Below are 25,814 nucleotides of genomic sequence, written 5' to 3'. Positions count from 1 at the left end.
TTCCGATCTTTCCTTTAGAGGCGCTAGAAACCCTTCTCACTGCTTGTCAAAGCAAAGCGAAGAAGTCGTTCCGGGCTCTGATTGGTCGAGCCGTTGCTGAATGCAACTGTCAACCAAGTTTGCTAGCTTTGATTCATTAATAACATTATTTAGTACACTCTCGATGTGAGGAATGAAGAACAAAAAGGTGAAACCCTCAAAGGGTAGAAGCAACAGAAACAGAGGTAAGTTACATTTGTTTGAAGGTTGTATTCTTTTAAAGAGAAGACAAAACCTGCGTCTAAATAGTAATCTGCCTAAGTTACCTAGAAAGCATTTTAGGGCTCACTGTATTTTAAGACAGCCGAAGCGAAGACTAATGTTAAAATGAAACCGCTGTATTCCAAGTATTGAAACGCTGTTTGATCTCATGTCTTTGTTATTGTCCATATTCTGCAGTGCTCAGTGATGTGTCTCCCTCCAGCAGTATTCCTCCTCTGGTGGAGGGTCAGCTGAGATGTTTTCTGAGAGTGACCGTGAGTAAAGTGCTGTGGACCATCACCAGACCTCCTCCTGTGACTCTGATCAGGCTCAGATGGTGGGGAGAGTCTTCCAATGGCACCTTCTTCAGGCCTAGAGATGGACATGTTGAACAGAAAGGGGTGAAATCGACAGCCCGCTTTCCAGTTCGATGTGGACCCAAACAGCTGACTTCTTATTTGACAGGTTAGACCTGATCGCTATGTAGTTGATGGCTGATTATTGGCAATTCCTTTCTAGAGAGGCATATTTCAGGGTTTTAGCGGGTCTTACATTTGTCTTTGTTGAACCTGCAGAAGCCCTGCGTTTATTCTTGTGATGCCTGAATATGATACGTCTTTGTTCACAGATATGGGCTCATTGGTGCTGGATGTGCTTACAAAGGTTGATCATTTGCCTGTAGCTCGAGCTCAAATTCCTGGGATTGCCCGGCTTTCTTTGTCTCACTCCATAAATGGATATTTCACTCTTGTTTCCCCGTCATCAGAAAAACTTGGAGAGCTTCAGGTGGGTGTGATGCTCAGTTCACATTTATTCAGCTGATCAAATTTACTGTGAATGTTGTTTTTTTTCTCAGGTTTTAGGTTCTCAGTTTAACTGTATTCTGTTCATTTTGACCCTTTTTTTCATTTCCTTTTTTTTTTTTTTTTGAAAACCTTAGTTAATGTTATCGCATTGGAATCAAACTTACTTCACACAGGGTACAGAAACTTCCCCCCAAAAAAATAATAATGTATAATCTTTTTACTTGTTTGAGTATTTTCCCCCACCTTGTTACGTCTATGGTGTTCCCGGTCAAAAACAAAATTGCCTGCAAAAAAGTGCTAATAAATCTCTCATAATGTATTTATCACCAAATATTGTATTTAATTTTTTTGTCATCTTGTTTTCTTTCAGTTAGCACTATGTTTTGTATTTCGTTTTGGAACTGAGTGATCTTTGGACTTATTTATCTGTGCTAATGCACCCCATCGCCGCCCGTAATTATCCACAAATACATTTTGTTTCCCACTCAAAAACTGAGGTGCATAAGTTCTGTGAATTTGGACTGGGAACACCAAATTAGATAAATGATTTTGAGCACAGCACAAGGGTTAATTATGTGTTTTCACATGTACTGTAGGTCACACTTGCCCTGGAAGCGTTAACAGAGGGATATGACAGCAGTAGTTCAGTACCCACGACCGATATGAGCCTCGATGCACAGGCTCCTGGATTAACAACTGACCAGAACATGCCTGTACATTCATCTCTGGATCAGGCTCTCCCGAGTGTGAAGGAGACAGCTGGTAGCAGCTCTGGCCACATGCTTAGGTTTGTTTTTGTATTTTGGATGGTTTGTGTGTTGAATGAATAATGTGAAACTAAATGTCATTAGAGCATTCAGTTCAACACTCACCCTTATGACTGACCTTGTAATTAGTTGCAGACTTGACTATGAACGGACAAGTTAAATTAAAATACTAAAGAGTTTGGATAAAATGTCTTAAGTAGTCTTATTAAAATGTTTGTTTTAGGTGAAAAATGTTTTAAGTAGTTCTGTTTTCACAGTTCTTCCCAAATGTTATTTTAATATTATTTATATAATATTTATGATTTTTTAAAACTGTTATTACCTTTCTAATATAATTTTTTAAATATCTCCTTAACAACAATAATAGTAATAATAATAATAATTGTTATTATTATTACTATATGCTATTTATTAATATTTCTTAATGTTTAAATTAACATTTATGTTTTCATTTTAAGTTTTAGTGAAGTTATGTGCCTGTCATTTTTTTTTTTCTTGTTTTTTTTCTTTACTTCAATCATTTTTAATTTTAGTACTGTTACTTAAAGTTATTTTCTTTTAGTTTCTAAATTATTTTTTTTTTAGGTTCTGAGATTTTTCATTTTAATTCAGTAAGCATCAACAATAAACCATTGTTTTTGTCCAATATTCTTGTTTTAGAGGGAAGGATTACTTGTATTTTCAAGAAAAAAATAACGTCATACCAGGTTCTTCTACTGGAAAACCTAAACCTGCTACCGCCCAAGCTCTTTCAGCACATAGCCACGCACCTGTTGACCTTTTGTCAGGTAAACCTCATTAACTTGATTTACTGAATTCATTATATTGACTTTACTGTTGAACTCAGCAACATTTTGGCTGAAATACTTTGTGTCATAGATGATTTCTAAGAACTGGTCAAATTAAAGAACTGTCTGTCAATCGCAATCTGAATATTGCCAAATTCTGCTGATTGATCTTGAGTTCTTTTTAAACTTTAGTTAATTCTGTCAGTTTTAAAACTTTATATTGTGTCGGTACAGCACTATACAAATTACACAATTTTTGTTAGAGATGGTTGAGGCCATTGTGGAAGTTCTGTTGGCAGATCTGTAGACAAAAATGTAACATTATTTTTACATATATTATTACATATATTTATTCGTTACTTATTGTCCATTATATAGTTTACTTATTTTCATTATTATTATATTACTTTTGTTTTTTGTATTTTTCCAGTTCTTCTGGAGCGTGGCAGCAAACTGAGAAACGCCATGGTGGTTTCAGCCTTAAAATCTGATGTGGAGTCAGATGTTCCTCTGAAGGGCATTCCCCTGCCTCTCTCCAAAGACAACACTGATGCCTTGTATGAACTCCATTTATTCTTTCACATACCTATGAGGGGGTCAAAATAGACAGATGAAATGGCAGAATGTTGATGATTATACATAGTGTTAAACATAATCTTCCTCCTAAAGGCCAGCCAGGCCCTCACCAGGACAGTTTCTGGAGAACATCCTTCAAGTAGAACACCAACATCCTGTTCAGGACCTTGAAGAACCAAGTCAGGGTAGAGTCAACACAGAGGACATGGCTGTTGATCTGCTGCTGGGAAGGTAGTCAAGGCTTCTGATTGCTTTAGATTAAGTGACGAAAATGGAACTTTGCTTATAAATACTTGATGGAAATGTGGGAAACTTTTAGAGTGAGAAGAATGATTGTGTCTGTGTTTGCAAACTGTATGCTTTAATGTTTGTAATGGCTCTGTTCCTCAGTGTTAATGGATCTGTTCTGCAATTCTGGGATGGAGAGGGTTCTTTCCTCGATTCTCTTTCTGATCGCAGTAGTGTGCTCATGGACAGTGAGCTCAACGACCCTCAGTATGATCAGAGTCTTCTGGAGAACCTCTTTTATAAAGCTGCTGTAAGTCTTACACTGTAACACAGCAAGCTGTTATATGTAGTTTAGTTTCCTTAAACATAACTTTGTGAATAAATTTTTCCCTTTTTTTTTTTTTTTTTTTTTAGATATCAGATGAATGTTTGGAAGAGGAGCATCAAAAGAAGGATCCAGCAGAGAAGCCATTACACACAAGACCAACTAGAAATGCCCAGTCAGTTACACCAATGCAAAAAGAAATGCTCAAAACTCATTCACTTAAGATAAATACATTAAAAATGAATTAATAAATAAATATATGTAATTGTTTATTGTTACATATGTGTAAAGGTACAGAGAAATAAAAAATAGTTTAATTTTGAAATACATTTTTCAAATCTGCTGTTGTTTTTTTTTGAAGGCCTGATTCTGAAGATGTGGAGCATTCAGAAGCAGGAGATGATTTCTCTGGACTTAGCATGGATAAAATAGCTTTGCTTGGAGATATTCGTTTTGCCAGGGTCACCATCAGTGAGTTAAAAGTTTCCACTGAGAGTATTTCAAGAAGTTTCTCTAAAAAAGGAAGACCACCTCGCCCCCTCACCACAAAGAAATGGTACGACATTTATGATATTTCACACCTGAAAATATTAATAGATGGTGGTGACTAGAAGATAGTCCATTTATAAAAATTAACCTAGTAACCTGATGTAAATATTTTGTTTATCTAGCTTTTATATCATAGAGTACCTCTTTCCACTGGTCTCTGCTGGGTTTGAGGATGTTCAACGTGTACCTTCAGAGATTACAAAAGTTGTCTCTAGTAAAGTGTCAGAGGGCGGTGAGTACATTTGTTTAAGAGAACTTTAACAAAAGAGAACTACGAGAAAGCAGAAGTAGTGTAATAATCTGGTGATTAATTTTTGTTTTAGTCGTGATGTTTCAGCACCAAAGTTTGTTTCCAGTGAGGTTCAGTAGGTCGTCTACTAAACAATGGTGGGAGATGAACGTCACATTCAAGATCTACTCCAGAAATAGCCTTCAAAAGACAGTGAGTGCAGTGTGTTCCAATCACAAAATCAAACAAACCTCAAAAATAAAGGCTCTTTTTGTTTTGTCTGTTAGGAGCCTGATCTTCTCATTTGTTGTTTAGCCCATTCTCATTGGATCAGCAATCTTTCCTTTGAGCTCCCTGATGCAGAGTGAATCGCTGAGCATTTCTGCTGCCCTTCCTGTTCAGAGACCGGATGGAAACACTGATAAACAAGCTGTTGGTCCTCTGAAGGTAAAGAATCGATCAGAAGAACCAAATTTGGGAGATTTTAGTTATTAATTCTTTGTCCCTTATGTTGTTTTAAGGTTTCATTTGAATTAGCAGCAGACAAAAAGGATTTCTCCACCAAAAAGAGACCTGCTAAACAAACGCAAGCAAGACCTCTTTCTTCCCGTTTGATTGAAGAGCATGATGGGCCAAAGGGTTTATTTGTGACTGACCACAGGAGAGACCCGTCTCCTAGTGCAAGTGTTCATCAAGTCCAGAGTATACTGATCCCTCCAACCAGATCACGATCCACATCACCACGTGTCAGATACCAGAGCTCTCTTCATGAGCCTCTGCAGCAGGAAGTGGAGGAGACTGAGATTTTGCTTCATATGTTGCTCATGGTGCCTGATGGGAAAGATTTTAACTGTGCACCCATGCAGCCCAACGTCTACTTAAACTGTAAGCTCCTCGGATCCGATGAAACCGCTCGATCGACAGTGAGCTGGGGTCAAAAACATCCATCATTCGGCTTTATTCAGGTTGGTGCTAAATATAGAATCGAGGAATGTTCACAGGCTTCACCCATATTACTCTGTGCTGGAAATCGTCAGGGTTCCCACGATACAGTTAGTTTATTATTTGTTTTTAATACAATTTCTAATATGTTATAGGTGGCTCCAGTCACACTGACCATCAAACTGTTGGAGAGAATGAAGAACAACATGATGGTTATTGAAGTTTGGTTGAGGGCCAGTAGTTCAGACCATGATAAACTTCTTGGTTTGGTAAAACTACCTCTCCACCAGTTCTACATGTCCTTCAGGTAGATCTATCTATCTATCTATCTATCTATCTATCTATCTATCTATCTATCTATCTATCTATCTATCTATCTATCTATCTATCTATCTATCTGTCTATCTGTCTGTCTGTCTGTCTGTCTGTCTGTCTGTCTGTCTGTCAACATAATGTATGTATAAGTGTGTATCTTATAGCATAAATATAACATTAGTAACTATTTATGTGCAGTATATTAATTTTGTGGTATTTTTGCAGCTGCAGTATAATATTTTATTTATTTTGCATTTCCTATTAAAAGAAATATATGAAATATGCATAGAATTAAAAATGTAATGTTCTAAAAAAAATGTATTATATTATATAATGATAGCAATGAATAGTAGAATAATAGCAACAATATATATTAATATTAACATTATATTAGTAATGTATATTCATATTAATATAAACTTTATATTAATAGTAACACTGTATAATGAATTACTTTATATCAAATATATCAGTGTAGCTATTATTAAATAAATCTAAAACTATTAAAAAGTGCTTTTATTAATTGAAATAAATCTAAAATAAGATATATTTTTAATATCCATTTTCCAAACTGCTTATTCTCTGCAGGGTTGCGGGTAAATATTAGATGAAAAACTGAAACAGAAAATTAGAATAAAATTAGAATTTAACTAAACTTTTTAGTTAAATTCTAATTTTATTTAACTTGAACTACTAAAATGGAACTAAATATTGATTAAAGCTACATGAATGTATTTTAACTCAAATTAATAAATAAAAAAATTACATTTTAAAAATAAAACTGAAATAAAAAGAAAAGTAATTTAAAACCATTAAGCACTCAAAAGAATAGTAAACATGGAACATGTAAGCTAAACAATTTGTTTTCTTTTTTACTTTATCTCCAGAGACCCCAAGATCACAGAGCTGCTCTTGCAGTCTCAGTATCCAGTGGTTGGAGTGGACAGTTTTATGCCTGTGGTTGATGTGTTCAGTGGCAGCACTCGTGGAAACCTCAGGGTGTGTCTAGCAATGGGTCTAGCACAGCAGATCACGGCTCTGCAGCGAATGAGGGATGACGAGCTGACCCACGTTTCACCACTGCCTCGACCAGCGCACATGTTAGACCACCGGCCACATGTAGAAACCAAGGCTAGTTCACTTTAAAACTCCCAAAAGCAGCACCTTTGCTGAAAGAATGAAGCTTAACTTGTTTCTAAATTGATGTTATCAAGAGCTGATAAAATGTAAAAACTGTAACTTGAATGCAATGTATGTCGCTTCGGATAAAAGCGTCTGCTAAATGCATAAATGTAAATGTAAAAAATGTTTTTGTAGGCCAGTACCACTTTTGATGTTTTGCATGAGCATGTCTTCGTGGTCCGAGTAGAGCGAGTAAAGGGTCTGACGCCTCTGCAGTCCACAGTGTGGGGAGAAGCTGACTGTTATATCCAGTACTCCTTCCCTGCCCAAAGTGAGTCGAGGGAGGACACGGACCCACATGTCATTGAGAGCAGTAAGCCGTTTTCTTGCTGACTGTATTAAAAGAAATTAAAAATTCTGTTCAGCTCAACCAACGCTCTGTTCCACAGATGTGGAGCTCAAGGCCTACTGCACTGAGACCACTCTCTGTGTGCCTGACCCCGTGTTTGGACATAATGAGACTCATGTCCTGCTGACTCCTCCTGATGTCCCAGTGCAAAGAATACTGCTGAGCTCACTGGCCAGTCAAGGGCTGAGGAACGGAGGAGGGGTGCAGTTTGAGGTTTGGTGCAGGTACAGTAAATTCATAAATTGTAATTTAGTCCTGAATTTTATTTATTACATTTTAGCATTTGAAATGTATTTCTTTTGTCGGAATAATTTCATTAAAATTTATTTTTGTATATAATAGTTTTTTTTATTATATTTTAGTAATTAGAATTATTATCAAATAAAAGAGATGCATCTTTTTTTTTTTTTAGCTAGTGGCTTTTTACATTTAGTATTTAACACATGTTTGTTTAGCATTTAAAATGTTTCTTTATTCATTTTTTAGCATGTAAAAGCATGTTTTTGGCAATTATTTATTTACTTTTTAGCCTTTAAAATGTATCTTTTATGTTTGACAGTTTTTTTTACATTGTAGCATTAAAAGCATGTCTGTTTTGTTTTATTTATTTATTTGCTGTTTACATTTTAGCATTTGAAAATGTTTCTTTTTTTGCTATATTTGTATTATTATGAATTTATGTATTTTAGTATGTAAAAGCATGTTCTTGGCAATATTTAATTTATTTACATTTTAGCATTTAAAAAGTGTTTTTTTAGGCGATGTTTGTTGTTGTTGCTTATTTATTTTACAGTGTAGTATTAAAAAACATGTCTGATTTATTTATTTGCTGTTTACATTTGCTGCCTTGATTGCAATATTTGTATTGTATTTTTTTTTGAGCATTTAAAAGCATGTTCTTTGACAATGTATTATTTATATACTTATTTGGCTCTTATTTGGAAATATTGTAATGAATTAATTAGTATTTATTTATTTATTTGCATTTAAACGTTCAAAGCATTATTTTACTTTAGCAGTATTTTATTTGGCAGTGTTATTATTTCATTTTATTAATGTAATTTTTTTTTTACATTTTAGCTTTTAAAAATATGTTGCTTTTATTTGGTAACATTTTTATTATTTAATTCTGTTAATTTTTTTTTTTTTTTTTTTTACATATGCAGAATTTAAAAACATCTTGTATTTAGTAATATTTTTAATATTTATTTGGAAAATATGATTTATTTACAATACTGTTGAAACATTTGCAGGTATTATTATCCAAATGTTAGAGATCAGCTAGTAGCCAGAGGACTGCTGCCCATGTCCAAACTGTGTGCCATGGTAACCATGCAGAAACAGGGTCAAACCGATGCACAACTTTTCTCCCTTCCTCTGGTACCAAGAACCGATCGACCTGTTGACACACAGCCTCAGCCCCCTGGTAATTGCATGTCTTATTATCTTAAAACTGCAGATAACGTATATAGTGTTATATGGATTTGAAACCAATGTAATAAAGTAAAACCTGTTTTTATCTGTGCTTACCTGCAGGGCTGCTTGAAGTGAGCATTCAGTACAAGTCTCGACCAATGAGGAGTGTGGGGGTGAAGAGTGGGGTTGTGCCGTCCCGCAGAGTGATGCTAGTTGTGCAGGTGCACAGAGCAGCCGGGCTACAAGCTGCAGCCAAGTGAGTCAATCAGCCTCAAATCTGCCTTTAGCTTTTAACCAATTACCCCAACAGCAATCTAGCTTGATTGAACATTACATGGAGTATAATTTTGGCAATTAAATTGTAATTTTATAATCTTTTTGTTTCTCAGAGCTCTTGCAGATACAGACAGCTCACTGCTGTATTACTCTGAAGTGGGGCTCAACTCCTTCATCACCATGCAGTTGTCCTTCCTGCCGGACAGTGAGGTTCGAAGCACACGAGTGGCAGCCCGAAGTTTCTGCCCAGAGTTTGAACATCACGCCGAGTTCTGCTGTAACCTGCTGGTGCAGAGAGACAGCGGGGAGAGCATCAGTCTGGCTGAACTCCTGCAGGAGGCAGTGGCCGTCTTCACCATATACAACAGAGACACACGCAAAAGTGAGTTACCCGACTTGGAAAGGTAGACAGATATGTGGAGATTACAATTGTTTTTACATGACACACTTCTGTTAAGGATGTTTGGATATCTTTGGTTTACAAATGACTCCACAAAAACATGCAGCCCTTTATTGCATAATCACACTGTGCAAAAGATCCAAAAATGTGTTTAGGTGTAAATCGGTGTTGTAAGGAATAAAAAATGGCTTTTAATGAGTGGGTAGATTAAGTTTTGTCTGCTGATTCAGTAGTGCAAGTAGTGATTTTTAATGCAAGTGATTCTTTTTTTATACTTTGACTATTTTTATATCTTTACACTTACTGTTTAGAATCATTTAATATTTGTTAGTTTTTGATATTATCACTCCATTCCAGCATTATAAATACTATATACTGCGTGTTTTGTTTATCTCATTGTAGTTGCTGATACCACAAGATCGAAGGACACTGTCTTGGGCACTGTGAAAATTAGACTCACAGATCTGATTCATAAAAGAAGCGGTATGAAAGTCTTGAATATTAATAGGATTTAAGTTTTTAAGTTTTTTTTTTTTATGTTGTAGTGAGAGATTTAATTGAGAGATGATATATTATTATTTCTTTATTTTTACAATATTTATGGTTTAGTATTTAGTTTTATTTATTTAATTTATTTATTTGTGGTATAAAAATATTTAAAATTAATAGAAATTTAACAGTTGTTTATAAATCTATTTTTTAAAGGCATATCTGGCTGGTACAGTCTCTCTCTACCTCAGAGCACAACTTCAGCTCACAGTCTGACCTCAGCAGGAGGGCTTGAAGTCTCCATCAGTTTTTCCCATCATGCAGATAGAGAGCGAGTCATCAGTTCAGCCCATGGACTGGGATGGGACGTGGGGCAAGACAGTGAAGATGAGGCAGATATAGAGGACGAAGATACTTTGGAAGAAAGTGCAAAGTCTCTGGCATTAACACTTTCCATGCCAAGAGCGTGGCTGCCCATCCATTGCCTGCTGCTGCCTGGACATGAAGACTTACAGCGTTCCACCTACTGCTACTACAGATACAAACTCTACAACCAGCAGACCTTCTGCTCTGAACTTAGACATCCCGTTCCAGACGAGAGCGAAGGAGAAGAAGGTTTAGCCACGGTGGCATTTCAGGGGAGCAGAAGCGTGGTGCTGAGGAGGAATCACCCCCTGCGCTGGTACCTGAGGGAGGAGAGGCTGGAGGTGCAGGTGTGGGTGGCCTTTGGGAAGGAGAAGAGAGTCCGACCTCATAATGCTGACCGTCTGGTGGGCTCTGCTTTTGTGGATCTCTCTGCTCTTTCTGGGACCTTGAAGCACCATCAGACAATCAGCGGTAGATATTTGCTCTCTATATTTATCTGTGAAGGGGCTATCTGTGCACTTTAGCTTTTTATTTTTATGTAATATTATGCTGGCCTATTATATAATCGTTATAAAAATCATTATGCAGCAACACTGTTACCACATAATAATTTCCAAAAGTATGGACTTGGTAAGAGATATATATATATATATATAATTTTTTTTTTTTTTGAAAAGTATTTTAATCCTCACCAATGCCGCATTTTTTATTTTATCCAAAATACAGTAAATAGTAATATTGTGAAATATTTTTTACAGTTCAAAACAGCTATTTGAATGTATTATGTAATTATGTGATAGCAAAGCTGAATTTCAGCATCATTACTCCAGTCCAAAGATGTTCACAAGTCTTTAACTTGGAGTCTGAGTCAAGTCTCGAGTCTTTGGTCACAAGTCTGAGTCGAGTCTCAAGTGCTTTAATGGCTTGCTAAAAAATCCCGTTCAGAATCCTCATGTATTGAAATCTTCCTATTTATGAAGCTGATTTATAGGCTATAGACAAAATATATGATCTATGATCTGCTTTGTAAAAATAAAAAGAGGTGTTAAGATGTAAGGTTAATATACATCCAGCCTGTTACTTATGTTTTAATCCATTACCATGTTCAAAACTGTTTTTCTGTAATCAAATTCTATAAAAAGAGTCTGATCTACCATGACGCATAAGGAAATAGTCTGTCACACATATATTACAAAACCATACAAATAAAGTTTTTATTTATGATATAAGTCAGGGGTATTCAATTAAAGTTCTAAGAGGCACAGCCTCTATATTTTCTTCCAAGCAGAGGTCCGGACAAAAATAAATAAATAATAAATAGTACATTTTTACATGTATTGTATTTATACATTTAGATGCATGCGAGGCCATGTGACAGAAAAAATACTGTTAAGGGTTTTCCTCCTGAAATCTACGGGTGCATCTCAATAAATTAGAATGTTGTGGAAAAGTTCATTTATTTCAGTAATTCAACTCAAATTGTGAAACTCGTGTATTAAATAAATTAAATGCACACAGACTGAAGTAGTTTAAGTCTATGGTGCTTTTAATTGTGATGATTTAGGCTCACATTTAACAAAAACCCACCAATTCACTGTCTCAACAAATTAGAATACTTCATAAGACCAATAAAAATAAAATGTTTAGTGAATTGTTGGCCTTCTGGAAAGTATGTTCATTTACTGTATATGTACTCAATACTTGGTAGGGTAGGTCCTTTTGCTTTAATTACTGTCTCAATTCGTCGTGGCATGGAGGTGATCAGTTTGTGGCACTGCTCAGGTGTAATGGAAGCCCAGGTTGCTTTGATTGCAGCCTTCAGGTCATCTGCATTGTTGGGTCTGGTGTCTCTCATCTTCCTCTTGACAATACCCCATAGATTCTCTATGAGGTTCAGGTCAGGCGAGTTTGCTGGCCAATCAAGCACAGTAACTCCATGGTCATTGAACCAGCTTTTGGTACATTTGGCAGTGTGGGCAGGTGCCAAGTCCTGCTGGAAAATGAAATCAGCATCTCCATAAAGCTTGTCAGCAGAAGGAAGCATGAAGTGCTCTAAAAATTTCCTGGTAGATGGCTGCATTCACTCTGGACTTCAGAAAAAACAGTGGACCAACACCAGCAGATGACATGGCAGCCCAAATCATCACTGACTGTGGAAACTTCACACTGGACTTCAAGCAGCTTGGATTCAGTGCCTCTCCACTCTTCCTCCAGACTCTGGGACCTTGATTTACAAATGAGATGCAAAATTTACTTTCATCTGAAAAGAGGGCTTTGGACCAATGAGCAACAGTCCAGTTCTTTTTCTCCACAGCTCAGGTAAGATGCTTCTGACGTTGTTTCTGATTCAGAAGTGGCTTGGTAGCCCTTTTCCTGAAGATGTCTGAGCGTGGCGACTCTTGATGCACTGACTCCAGCTTCAGTCCACTCCTTGTGAAGCTCTCCCAAGTGTTTAATCAGCTTTTCTTGACAGTATTCTCAAGCTTGCGGTCATCCCTGTTGCTTGTGCACCTTTTCCTACCCAAATTCTTCCTTCCAGTCAACTTTGCATTTAATATGCTTTGATACAGCACTCTGTAAACAGCCACCCCTTTCAGTAATGACCCTCTGTGACTTCCCCTCTTTGTGGAGGACGTCAATGTTCGTCTTCTGGACCATTGCCAAGTCAGCAGTCTTCTCCATTATTGTGGTTTCAAAGAACAAGAGATACCCAGAATTTATACTGTAGGGATGGTCATTAATTGATACTCAAATGTAAATATTCTAATTTTTGGAGATACTGATTTTTGACTTTCATGAGCTGTAAGCTCTAATCATCAAAATTAAACCAAAAAAACTTTTGAAATGTTTTACTTTACATGCAATGAATCTAAAATATATGAAAGTTTCACTTTTTGAAATAACTTACAAATTTTTTTTCACGACATTCTAATTTATTGAGATGCACCTGTATACTATTTGAATTAGTGCTGTCAAAGTTAACGCGTTAATAAATTCAAATTCATTTTTGTTAACGCAAGTTCATTTTAACGGCACTAATTTTTTAAGGCACGTGTTTGATCCGTGGCCCAACCCGTAGTTGGATCAAACCTGGCAACACTGCTCGAGTGTCCATCTCTGCTCCAGTCTTCAGTGTCACATGATCCTTCAGAAATTATTCTAATATGGTGATTTACTGATGGATTCTTTGATGAATAGAAAGTTCAAAAGAACAGCATTTATTTGAAATAGAAATCTTCTATAACATCAATGTTATTACAGACAATTTACATGATTAAATGAATTTAAAGTGTATATTTTCCTAGTTTTAATAAACTGATGTTAAGTGCATTCATCGACCTCAACCCTTTTACCAATGTTATTGTTAAAAAAAAATTAAGTAAATATTTTCCTTGAATTTAATTTAATTTAAAGTTTATATAATTACTAACCAATATTTGGAGCCCAACTTGCCTTTAAAGGCCCATCCTGGTGTTTTTCTTTTCTTTTATCTATTAATCTATTAAGACTTATTAATCTATTTATAAAGAAATATTTGGGAATAGGGTTGAAAAAACTGCTAACTGTTTATCAAATTAATGTAAAACAAAACATGTATAGGTATCATGTAGTTTGAGAGAGTTTAGTTCTGAAGGTTAAGCATTTCCTTTCATTGCCATTTTGTTGAAGAACAGAAATTTTGAACTATTTTCCCTATTTTGAACCCCATTTTTAGTAGATCTCAGAAGTGCTAGGAAAATCCTATTTTCCAATTATGTGTCCTCTGCTCATATCTAACATAATATTTTGGAAACATTTTGGTATTCTCTCCTGACTAACACATTTCTCTCTCATTGTAGGTGTGTATCCTTTGTTCAAGCGCTCTGCTGTAAACCTGAGTGGCGCTGCTCTCAGAGTCCATATCACTGTCACAACAGACTCTATACCACACAAGCCTCAAGACACTGAGGAGCTCAACAGCTCAGTAGAAGATGAGGAGGATGGAGGCCTCCCGACCACAGTGCTGTCAAGACCATCTCATTACCCCAGCAAACAGCTGATCAAATCAACCGTGAACACTGATGCTCCACCATCCAAAGAAGTCAACAATGAAGACACCTTCATAGCCAACATAACGGTGGACAGAGCCATGCATCTGTGCCTGAAGGGTAAAACAACCACAGGGATTATTGATTTTACTTCATTCTCGTTTGCAAGTACCTTGTGTTTATGATGTTTTAATGCCGTTGTCATCCTCAGGTTGTCCTTTCGCTGAGCGCGGTGGAGGATTGCCTAGTTGCTGTGTTTCTTACGCCACCGCCGATGCCCCGGGAACAGTGACCACAACACTCATCAAAGACAGTGACTGCCCTGTGTGGGACCACCAGCAAGAATGCAGGTAAACCCATTTAAACCATTTGACATTCCTCATACTTTTCCCATGGGCCCTTTTCACAGAAAGTGAAATTGTGACAACATTATACAAAAGAGGGGAGGATCTCGATGAAATCCGAACAGAAGTGGTCACAGGAGATGCATGAAAAGACCAGGTGGAAGCAGTCAAGCGTGTATGCGTCTTAATACCAAGTGGAAACTGGGCCCATGTTAAACTCGTAGCTGTTTTTGTTTTTGTTTTAGACTGTCGAAGGAGCTACTTTTGGATCCCCAGCAGTCCTTGGTTTTCAAAGTTTGGCATAAAGGAGGTAATGGCGTAGCAGTCACTCACGACACCCTAGCACCATATTTTCACCAGAAAATATAACAGGTAGTTTTTCATTATGTTTTCGTTCGCAGAGGTTGAGCGGGTGATTGGATTCGTGTCTGTTGACCTGTCACCACTTCTGTCAGGATTTCAGTCAGTTTGTGGCTGGTATAATATCGCTGATTTCAGCGGGCAGTGTCAGGGGCAGCTGAAGGTGTCTGTGTCTCCTCTGAAGGCAGTACAGGAACTTCGGGCACAAAGACTGCCTGCCCTCGAGGCCGCTGCTTCAGACTCAAGTGTAAGCCATTTACAGATAAACCTTTCTTATTATTTTCAATGTTGAAAAAGTTTTTGTTGTGCACTATTTTTTGGAAACCATATGCTACCATTCAAAAGAATCAAAGTATTCTGAAAAGATGTGTCCTGATTTCCACAAAAATAGTACACAGAAAGAACTGAGCATTAAATCAGCATATGATACAGAAAATTCAGCTTTGCCATCACGAGAATTAGACATTTTAAAATGTATTAAAATAAAAAGTTATTTTCAATTGCAATGATTTTTCACAATAGTACTGTGTTTTGTGTTTTAATTCTGTGTTTTAATTATTCTAAACTTTTGGCTGGTAGTGTATAAAAATAAGTATCCAGTTATTTTCACCTAATAATGTCTACGCAGTTGTCACACGTGGTGATGATTGTCTTTTGCAGGCTCTCTTTAGCGCACTTCCACTTTGCTATCAAACAACAGCTACGTACAACAGCTTCCCCAGCCACATCAGTCGATTCTCAGAGCAGAGGATCAGCACACCTCCTGATCAGTTTGAAAGACTGCTCTCTGACAGGTATCTGTTTAGGGAAAATTAAATAGAAAAGCTGCCTTATTGTCAGATTTACTGTCTGAAGTAATAACCGTCGGATGTGTGTTCAGATCCAGTGTGACGGATCGCCACGATGAGCACATGGACAACATAAGAATGTTCCATCAGAGTTTGCATGAGGAAGAGAAAGCGTCCCAGTCCTCCGTAACTGGAGATTCACACCCATCCAATTCAGCACTCTTCTCTGCCCTCAGGTACTCACACTGTCTTCTGCTTCTTAGATGAAAGATTAAGATGTCACATCAGTAGGGCTGTGCATCTCGCATGCGATTGTCATGAGCATCTCGTCAGTAAAGCCGGTTCTGTGATTAATAGTAAATCTGCTTCATGTGCTTTCAGATGGAGTGGCATTTAATACACAAAGCCGTAGATCACTGACAAGCTACGCAATATCACGTTCATAATCGAAGGCGATTCATCTGCGATTATGAACACGATATTGCGTAGCTTGTCAGTGATCTATGGCTCTGTGTTTTAAATGCCGCTCCATCTGAAAGCACATAAAGGAGATATACTACTAATCACAGAACCGACTTTAGTGACTAGATGTGAATGACAATCACGTGCGATTTAATTGCACAGCCCTACACATCAGATAATGATCAGATTCCATATGAAATCCAAATATCAGTTTATATATTCGTCACATGTATTCCAAATGTGTATTCCCAATATTTTCCACATGTAATCTAAGTTCTGTGTATGTAAATACTGTTGCTTAAAAAAAGTGACAGCAATGGAATTTATAATGCTACAAAAAATTTCTGTTTCAAATAAATGCTGTTCTTTTTCTAGTCATATATCACAGTTTCCACACACAAAAATCTACATTGATATTAATAAGAAATGTTTCTTGAGCAGCAAATCAGCATATTAGAATGATTTCTGAAGTATCTGTAATGATGCTGAAAATTCAGCTTTGCCATCACAGTAATAAATTACATTTTAAGTTGTATTAATATTTCACAATGTTACTGTTTTTACTGTATTTCTGATTAAATACATGCAGCCTTGGTGAGCATTAGAGACTTCTAACAAAAATATTAAAAATCAGCCCCAAACTTTCGAACAGTAGTGCATTTGTAGATTCAGATTAGTGTTGTCAAACGATTAATCGCATCCAAAATAAACGTTTTTGTTTACATAATATATGTATGTATACTGTTTATTTATGTATACATAAATACACACACATACAGTATATATTTTGAAAATATTTACATGTATACACATTTATATATTTATATTATATTGTATCTTATAAATATATTTAATATATAAACCACATTTTTCTTAAATATATACATGCATGTGTTTGTATTTATATATACATAATAAATATACTCAGTACACACTCATATATTATGTAAACAAAAACTTTTATTTTGGAGGCGATTAATCACGATTGACAGAACTAATTCAGATGTTTACAAATATGTTATGGATCTAACAAAATCTGGGGCCTGTACCATTATAGTAGATGAACAAATTCAGTGTTATAGGATAAGTTTTGAGTTGACAAAACCAAACCACTAAGGTACTTCATAGTGACCTTTAATTTGTAGGAAGAGAAACTGGGGGAAGTGACTTTTATTGTGTCAGACATGTGTCACTTTGCTCACATCTGATTGGTCCACTTTCAGTTTGAGCTCTCTAACACAGAACATAACCTGCCCCGGAGCAGGTTAGCTGTGGAGTGTAAGTTACTATGGCAATGAACGCAGCTAAAAGCCAAGCCACTTTCATGGTACCTAAAACCCAGGATTGGTGCAAACTAAACTGAAACTTACCTGGCTAGCCAGCTAAACTGGCTTCATGGTACAGGCCCCTGATCTTTTTTGTTTGTTTGTTTGTTTGTTTTTGTTTATGTGGACTGAAAAATCATTCCTTTTTGGCTTTCATTTTTGATTGTTAATGAAATTTTCTACATTTTTAGGAAAAACCTCAGTGAGCTGGATGATATTCAAAGGTATTTCAGCCGAAAGTTGTCCACTCCAGCATTCCCAAAGCTGAGTGAGCTGAGAGGAACCTCCAGGCCGGACGAGCACAGAGACTCAGAGACGGACACCACTCAACTGCTACTGAAGTCCAGTCAGCTAGTGGGAGAGGTCAATAACATCATAAAAGGTAAGTCACTTGTTATCTGTTAGTGTGATTTCCTGTTTATTTAAAGGCATTTTTAACTTTTTATTTATTTGAAATCAGGCCTAAGTGAACACCAGACAGAAGAAGCGACAACTAGACATACAATCTCTGCTACTCTTGATGTGGTTGAGGAGCGCTTAACATATGGAGTTGATCAACTGATATTATCAGAGTCTGATAGCTGTGAGAGAGAGCCACGCTTTCATAAAGAATCAGACATGATGTTGGAGGATGAAGATGAAGTTTCAACCATCAGCTGTCCTGCTCCTGCAGAGACTAGACAGTCACCAGCTGCTGCTGAAAATGAAAAGCTTCACCACAGCTCCAGCGATCACTCACCTGATGAAGATGAGGAAAAAGACGAGGATGAGCATGAAGACTTTGAGGAAACTTTAATACAGCCCCGAACTCTCAATGAGGTCACTTCAGTCACAGACAGGACCAGCCCTTGGACCAGCCTACTGTCTGACCCAGATATGGGATCTCTGGAGAGTCTGGAGTTTGTGCAGCATCACGCTCATGACGACACCTTCCACAGAAACAGCAGAGAAATTCTTCCAGACTTTAACCCGCTGTCATTGACTGCAGAATCACAAGCCGTTGATTCTGATTCCGATATCTGTGAAAGATCTGAAACTGATCTTGATACATGTAGGAGTGACGGTGCTATTGCCACAGATCATCGGGAACAGCCACATTCTCCAGATGGTCTGGATGGAGATGGTGCTCTTTCTAGTATTAGTGAGGTGGAAGATTATGAACAAAGTAATAGTGGGCCTGAAGAAAGCGATGAGAGACCAAACTTGCCTCCCTCTGCAGAGTCTGGTTCTGAAACGGATGATAAAAGTGATGAGAGGACAGCAAAACCGTATCCTTCCAAGCTTTGTATGACCTGAAAATGTCAGGTTTTTTTTCTTTAGTTCTTTTGACAGCATATGTGGCTTGCTGTTGATTACCATAAAAAAATGTCTTCATCTGCCTCAGTTTGTAAAAACCAACAAAAGTCTTTGACACTTGCCCCATAGACGTCAATTATAAATGGAAGTCTATGGGACAAGTGTTTTAAACTGCTGCTTTTATTAAAAGATATCTGGATTATTTTTATCTAAACACCCCTGTGCAGTTTGGAATCTGTAGAGATTCCAGATTTCTTCCTGTCGGCTCACCATCTGGAGGCGTCCATGAGGTCTTTGAGGATGGCACCTGTCTTTCCATCGGCAACAACTGAATCTGTGAGTACTCTCACATTTTTTTTAACTATATAAGAAAGCTGCTGCTACTGTTTGGTAATCTCGAAAAAGTCAAAGGTGCTGTATGGGTTTATTTATTCATTTATTTATTTTTTGACCGTACTCAAGTGTAAAAATACTGTAATATGTTTGCAGATATTTAGGAAACATGCTAAGTTCACATACTCGTTTCTCCGAAAAACAGCCAGTTATTCGACCTTGAAATGTGCGTTCCGTGTCAGAATGTCTGTTTTTGTTTTGATTTGTGTAACTCCCCCCACTGGCAGCTTACCCAATAGTATTTCAACAACCTTGGTTGCAAAAATGGTGGAAAACAGCGTATTGCAGCCATGGAAGCCAGCAAATAAACTGGGTCAGGGATAGCAGATTCTACCCGACCTTAAAGGATAATTCTGTCATTAATTACTCACCCTCATGCCGTTCCAAACCCGTAAGACCTTTGTTCATCTTCGGAACACAAATTAAGATATTTTTGATGAAATCTGAGAGCTCTCTGACCCGCCGATAGACAGCAACGCAACTGCAATGTTCCCAGGTCCAAAAATATAGAAAGGACATCAGTAACATAGTCCATGTGACATCAGGGGTTCTTTTATGAAGCTACCAGAAAATGTGTTGTGTGCAAAGAAAACAATAATAACATAATTTATTCAACAATTCTTCTCCCCTTCTCCTCTCAGATCTGTTGATCATATATATTCCTTTTACACCTGTTTTGTTTTTTTGGGAAAACCTACTTTTTGGGCTTATCCTAGTCTATTGGTATTATTCAGAAGATATGAGTAACTACATTTTCAAATGTGGTCCATAATGACTCATCTTTATCTTGTAGGCACAGTCTACAAAGTTCATGAATCTTAGTACGCTTTCTTATTTGTAAAAATATTTATTTGTTTTTAAGCCTGTCATGATTTAGCTATTCAAATTCATTCTTTTAGGAGACTGTAAATCCTGGAAATCTATATAGAAGAATGCCTCGAACAAGACCAAGCATCCCTCCATCACAGAGAAGTGAAGAGACTAGAAGAATTGCAAAAATATTTGCTTCGAAGTTTACAGAAGAAAGTTAATACATTCATTCAAGATTTCTGTGTTTGTTTTCATTTTTTTATATTTAAAGAATTTGATTGGATCCTTATTTATTTCTTACATGATGCAATATGGTATATAACAGTAATTTTAATAATGTGAGCATTAAAAAGTTGTTTATTTACATTAATGAATCTATTTTTGTAATAAAGAATTTTGTATTTCCATCTACGGGTAATTGTTTTTGAAGGTCCTGTTCTCACTATTTAGTTTTACCTCTTATAATCGTTGATGTCTGTCAGACTGAGCTGCTCAAAGGCTAGAAGCGTTTAGCTGACAGATGAGAAAATTGCCCAATTTGAGCTGCTGCAGACAATGGCACATACTGACAGTGATGTAACCAAAGTATTATCCAGAGACAAAAGAAGCCAATGGCCTGACAAAAGCTCTCCTTTACCCTCTCAGCCTGTGTAATGAGCTCTAATTAGAGAGATGAGTCCGATCAAGCAACTGGTCCTCGAGTTGACCTTCTTCTAAAGCAGATGAATCAACTGACAGCTTCTAAGCTATAGAAGATGGCAGCAAATTAAGCTAAATATAATAGATGAACTATGAACCATCACCAATTATTAACCATTTTACTACCTAGAGTGGAGGAGGAGGCTTTGATGATAAAATTGTTATAATTACTTGTTTATTTCACTAATACATCAATGATGACAAATTGCACACACAATTTCTGAAATCAAACTGACAGTGATTTATTCAAAATTGACCAAAACTAAAATACAACTGTCCAGTATATAAGAATATATATATCTAATCCAGTAACAAAATGGTTTTTCGTAGTGTTCCCAGATCAGCACAGTACACCTTTACTTGGGAGTCTGGTAAATGTTAGGTTGAATCTTGTCAAGTGGCTGTAAAGCAGCATGTCTTTGTGGCCATCGGCGAGTCTCAGTGCTCAATTAATTTTTGGAAACAGCCAACATGCTTTAGAGGAGGAAGATGTGATATTGGAGATAAATGAGGATACTGGAAACCAGGCAGCAAGATAACAGGAGTGGTGCCACTGAAAACATTGATTGTGGTCGGTGAGTGCAGGAAGTTTGGATGATGCTCAAAATGGCTAAAATCAGCATCTTGATTGACACCTCTGAAGATGCTGTAACTGCAGGCAAGTCCTTCAGATCAGGTAAGCCATGTACAATGACACTCTAAAAGTCATTTATAGTTTAATATTTGACAACCACTTTTTTTTTTTTTTGTCTTAATTGTTTGTCGTTTGTGACTGTGTACTTGTAGTTTGTTGTTGAATAGTACCTTTTGTTGACTCTTTCTCGCATCCTCTCCTCGTCTTCCAGGAGCTCCAGAAGTTGAGCAGTGTTCAAACACTTGAGATTGAAAACACTGCCTCTCACCTAGGACTTGAGCCACTGATGCTGTGAGGTCATGCTGCATTTGTACAACTTGTAACATGATCATTAGCTCCAGAGAGGTTGGTTACTAGGGATTTCTGAGCTTTCATTGGAGCCAAAATACCAACACAGAACTACACATTCTCTTCCAACACCCTTGATAAATGTAGGCGAGGACAAGCCCAAAAACATGAGTATGAGGGCCTTCAGCACCTTGGACAGCTCTAGAATTGTTAGAATAGCCTTATAGAAAGACTTTTGAAAATAGCCGTATTATCTGTCTGTATATTCTACTGTTTAGATATGAATTAGCTGTTTCATTCAATGTAATGTGAATAATGATCGTCCACATCGACATAATTTCCGGCTTTTATTTATTTATTGACTGTTTTTTTTTCTTAGGCCTAACTGTTACCAAATGTTATAATAGCAAATATGCTCATATAATAAACAAACATATAAGTGTATTTATTCTCTCAGAATGTATTATTACCTTGTTAACTGTGATTTTCAACAATCTGTCTTTTAAAATTATGCTGATGTTTCAGCATTAAACTCTCTTTATAATACCATGAACATGGCCAAATGAAAGATAAAACATATCGTTAAAATATATCATTTTAAAATGGAAAAGACATCTAATTAATACATGACCCTTCTGATTATTTTCAGAACGGAGGAAAGTGTTAAGAATATGACATAACTGACAATGCACCGGTTATAAAAAGCTTGACATGTTCTATAAAAGTATCTTTGTTTTGGATTAAATCCAATTTTGCCGTCCAGTAGCATGTCCTATATGAGGTTACATAACACTTAATCTTCTTTCCCACCTGATAAACTGTCTCAAGAGTATGTTACTTTAACTCTAGAGTGTTATCCTGTTATACTTTGACTTCAAGGTTCAAGAATTTAGTCACTTTGCCATCATTTCCTTTCCACCTGCAACAGGACTAACTTGTCATACTTTGTGTGTTCACACCGTAGGTGCTTTATGGCACTTGCCCTCAGAATGACGTAGTATCACTCATTGATCACTGTTTATGTCCTTTCACTGACTGCAGTCTGTTCATGTAAACAGTCTTTTGGAACAGATATAGCTACGCTGGACTAAATGTGACCATGCTAGCTAATCCTCTTTGCTTCAGTGATCCCAAAGGGTCTGGAGTCCTCTAGGCTTCAGAGGCGCAACAGTGTTTTCTGCCTGATGAGTGGAAGACCAGGCAACACTATGGCTGGAAATTCAATCTCTTGCTGCTCTATGTAAGTAATAACAACTCCTATGTATACTAGAGGACAGACTAGAAATCTTTTTTGATTGAGGTCACGCACCTATGCAACATTTTTTAACGTCAAATGGATTGAATGCTTTACATAAGATATAAATATTTCACATCCTGTTTGATATAACAATGTTTTATTGATTTTTTTTTATAGTCTCAATCAGACCAGTGTTCTTTAGTATAACTGAGATACTATTAGTTTTTATTATTTTGAATTAGATATTATTCTTTTCTGCTTTTTTATTTAAATTTTTGTTAAAGATTTTATGCATTTTTCATTCATATTTTTATACGATCTGTACAGTTTTTAAATTTATAGTATATAGTGTATAGTTAAGTTGATAGTTAATTCTTCAACTAAAATGTTTTTCGTATTTATTTTATTTTAGTTAATGTTAATCTAATTAAAGTTTTAGTCATTTCATTTAGTCATTTTATAGGTTTGTACAAATGTCTTTATAGTTTTCATTAAGTTTTAGTTATTTTAATTAACTTAAAATGAAAATGACAAATGCTGCCTCAGCAACTAGCTAAATATGTTTTTAGATTTTATTTCAGTGATCTTTTTTTACCTATAATTTAGCATTTTTGTTGTGGTTTATTATTTTATTAGTTGTTTTTTTATATAGTTGTTATTAAGATTTAGTTTTAGTTATTTGAATTCTTTAACCTAAACAAAAATGACAAATGTCTTGCTAAAATAAAAAATATTTTTTATATGTATTTCATTTCAAGTAATGAACGTGTGTTTTTTAATGGTTTTAGTTAATAATAATAACCTTGAATGAGACGGGACCTTAAATTTAATTATAATTTTGAACCATATATTTTTGTGCTTCCCTGTTAATTAAGCCATTATGAAGCCATTAGTTTACAATATATTTTCTCTGTTGATGAATGTTCATAAGTACAGGTGGTTTTATGAGTTGTTCTCTTTATCTGTGGCCCATTATGTATGCTTTAATAATAGCAGTATAAAATCATATTAAACCTGAAACGTGAAAAGTTGTAGAGTCTAAAGCGAACAATGCATCACTTAAATGTGTTTGAAGATATGGCAGTGAATTCTGCTTTTACAGTTTGATGTTCCTATGGAGCCTCTGCAATGTCCACTGAGTTGAGTACTTTGTTCTAAGCAGCTCAGACTGAAGCAGGAGAGTCATGAGTGCTGACACAGCCAACAGAGTGGATCTGGACACTGATTACCATTCTGAACTGGCGGACATGGTAGCAGCTATGAACATGGCTGCCAACAGACAGACCCCTCCTAACGGATACAGAACCACCCCACTTCGCCTCAATCTGTCCGATCGCAAGCTGTCACTGCAGGAGCGATCCAGTTACCAGAACGGTGTCACTCCACGAATAGCCAGAAGACCCACTATTGAATCGAAGCGGGTGTCTATCTCTGATGGAGATGTGAGTTGGGCAGGAGATTTTATACTTTTGCAGCAGTGTTATCTCAAATTGTTGAGAATCAGTGGAGTATGTTCACAAAAAAATAATATGGAATTGATTAGAGCTGTCACAATATCAGACTGTAGAATACATGGTTATCATGGCCAAAAGAATTCATGATTTAGGTGTATGATTTACCATTTTCACACAATTGCTTGTAAATTTCACAAATAATTTCACAAGAAAGACATTAAAGACTGAAATATTTTCTTGCAAAAGATTTTTTTTAAAATGTTTTATTTCGAATACTTTTTTTTCAGCATATCTTTTTTTTTTATTGCTGTTTCTTTTATGATTTTGGCCACTGAGTCACACAGTACAGTGGGGGAAATAAGTATTCAACACTTTTTTTTATTAAACACATTTCCAGTGCAGCAATTCACATGAAATTTTGACCAGATGTTGGTATTAACTCAAGAAATCTACACAGATAAAGAAATCATAAAATTACAATCCATAAAAAAAGTTATATTTAATGAAGTGAAATGGGAGAAGAGAAAAAAGTATTGAACACACAAAGAAAAAGCAGTACACCAAGGCAAGACAAAGCAAGACAACCGCTGATTTAACTAATTAGTTCAACCTCCTATTTGTGCAAATTAGAATCAGTCAGGTTATTGCAGGTTAATCAGTTAGAAAAAGCCTTACCCACCTCTGAATGCAAGTATACAAACATCTCATGATGGGTAGAGGCAAAGAGCTGTCCCAAGACCTTCGCAACAAGATTGTTGTGCTGCATAAAAATGGTAGTGGTTGCAGACGGATTTCACAACTCCTAAATGTTCCTGTAAGCACCATTGGGTCCATTATACGCAAGTGGAAAGAAAAAAACTCCACCATCAATCTGCCGCGCAAAGGAGCTCCTCGAAAGATTTCTGATCAGGGAGTCAGAAGAGTAATCCAAGAGCCAAGGACCACTCGAAAAGAGCTACAGAGAGACTTGGAAGCAGCAGGTACAGTTGTCACAGAGAAAACTATAGGCAATGCACTCCACGGCCTCATGCACGCTCACCTCGGAAGGCTCCATTTTTTAAGAAAAGGCATGTTGAAGCTCGTTTGATGTTTGCTACAAAACATTTGGACAACCCTGTGAATTACTGAGAGAATGTAGTCTGGTCAGATGAGACAAAAATGGAACTTTTTGGCAATAATACCACACGCCATGTTTGGAGGAGAAATGGCTCTGCGTATGACCGTAAAAATACCATACCAACAGTGAAGTTTGGAGGTGGAAGCATCATGGTATGGGGCTGTTTTTCTTTTCATGGTACTGTCAGAATCCATGTTATTGAAAGGAAGATGAATGGAGCCATGTACCGGGAAATTCCAAATGACCATCTGCCAGGATGATGAGGATGAGACATGGATGGATATTCCGGACAATCATCCAAAACATAATGCAAAGGAGACTCAGAATTGGTTCCAG

General features: G+C 36.5%; 2 protein-coding genes across 2 annotated transcripts in view; both read left to right on the top strand.

The window, feature by feature from the left end:
- The first annotated feature begins 73 nt into the window (after window positions 1-73).
- On the top strand, window positions 74-20,458 carry LOC306854425 (C2 domain-containing protein 3-like). The gene is made up of 33 exons (XM_079392400.1): window positions 74-224; window positions 439-705; window positions 869-1,026; window positions 1,643-1,833; window positions 2,474-2,601; window positions 3,032-3,158; window positions 3,271-3,408; window positions 3,568-3,715; window positions 3,820-3,905; window positions 4,092-4,286; window positions 4,402-4,511; window positions 4,603-4,721; window positions 4,824-4,955; window positions 5,030-5,473; window positions 5,606-5,757; window positions 6,653-6,896; window positions 7,083-7,260; window positions 7,337-7,520; window positions 8,550-8,722; window positions 8,833-8,968; window positions 9,102-9,370; window positions 9,791-9,871; window positions 10,094-10,714; window positions 14,083-14,391; window positions 14,483-14,621; window positions 14,861-14,925; window positions 15,017-15,222; window positions 15,636-15,769; window positions 15,856-15,999; window positions 17,742-17,932; window positions 18,011-18,818; window positions 19,074-19,182; window positions 20,139-20,458. Exons 1-33 carry the CDS (start codon window positions 173-175, stop codon window positions 20,268-20,270), a joined length of 6,570 nt encoding a protein of 2,189 aa, XP_079248526.1. The 5' UTR covers window positions 74-172; the 3' UTR covers window positions 20,271-20,458.
- Window positions 20,459-22,788: 2,330 nt separating this feature from the next.
- Window positions 22,789-25,814, top strand: part of LOC306853940 (calcium/calmodulin-dependent protein kinase kinase 1-like) — a 9,089-nt gene continuing 6,063 nt past the window's right edge. The window contains exons 1-2 of the mRNA XM_079391655.1: window positions 22,789-22,910; window positions 24,070-24,349. Coding sequence (XP_079247781.1) covers window positions 24,092-24,349 — 258 coding nt within the window. The 5' untranslated portion in view covers window positions 22,789-22,910; window positions 24,070-24,091. The remainder of the gene's footprint in view (window positions 22,911-24,069; window positions 24,350-25,814) is intronic.

This window comes from Barbus barbus, assembly GCF_936440315.1.
Source record: "Barbus barbus genome assembly, chromosome: 34".
NCBI classification, from domain to species: domain Eukaryota; kingdom Metazoa; phylum Chordata; class Actinopteri; order Cypriniformes; family Cyprinidae; genus Barbus; species Barbus barbus.
This window is presented reverse-complemented; position numbering and strand designations above follow the sequence as displayed.

What these genes read in the sequence shown, in the direction of transcription:
- LOC306854425 (XM_079392400.1), top strand. Translation starts at nt 173, where the DNA reads ATGAAGAACAAAAAGGTGAAACCCTCAAAGGGTAGAAGCAACAGAAAC. An exon ending in GGGCTACAAGCTGCAGCCAA is followed by an intron (nt 8,969 to 9,101) that starts GTGAGTCAATCA and finishes TTTGTTTCTCAG; the next exon opens with AGCTCTTGCAGATACAGACA. An exon ending in CAACAGAGACACACGCAAAA is followed by an intron (nt 9,371 to 9,790) that starts GTGAGTTACCCG and finishes ATCTCATTGTAG; the next exon opens with TTGCTGATACCACAAGATCG.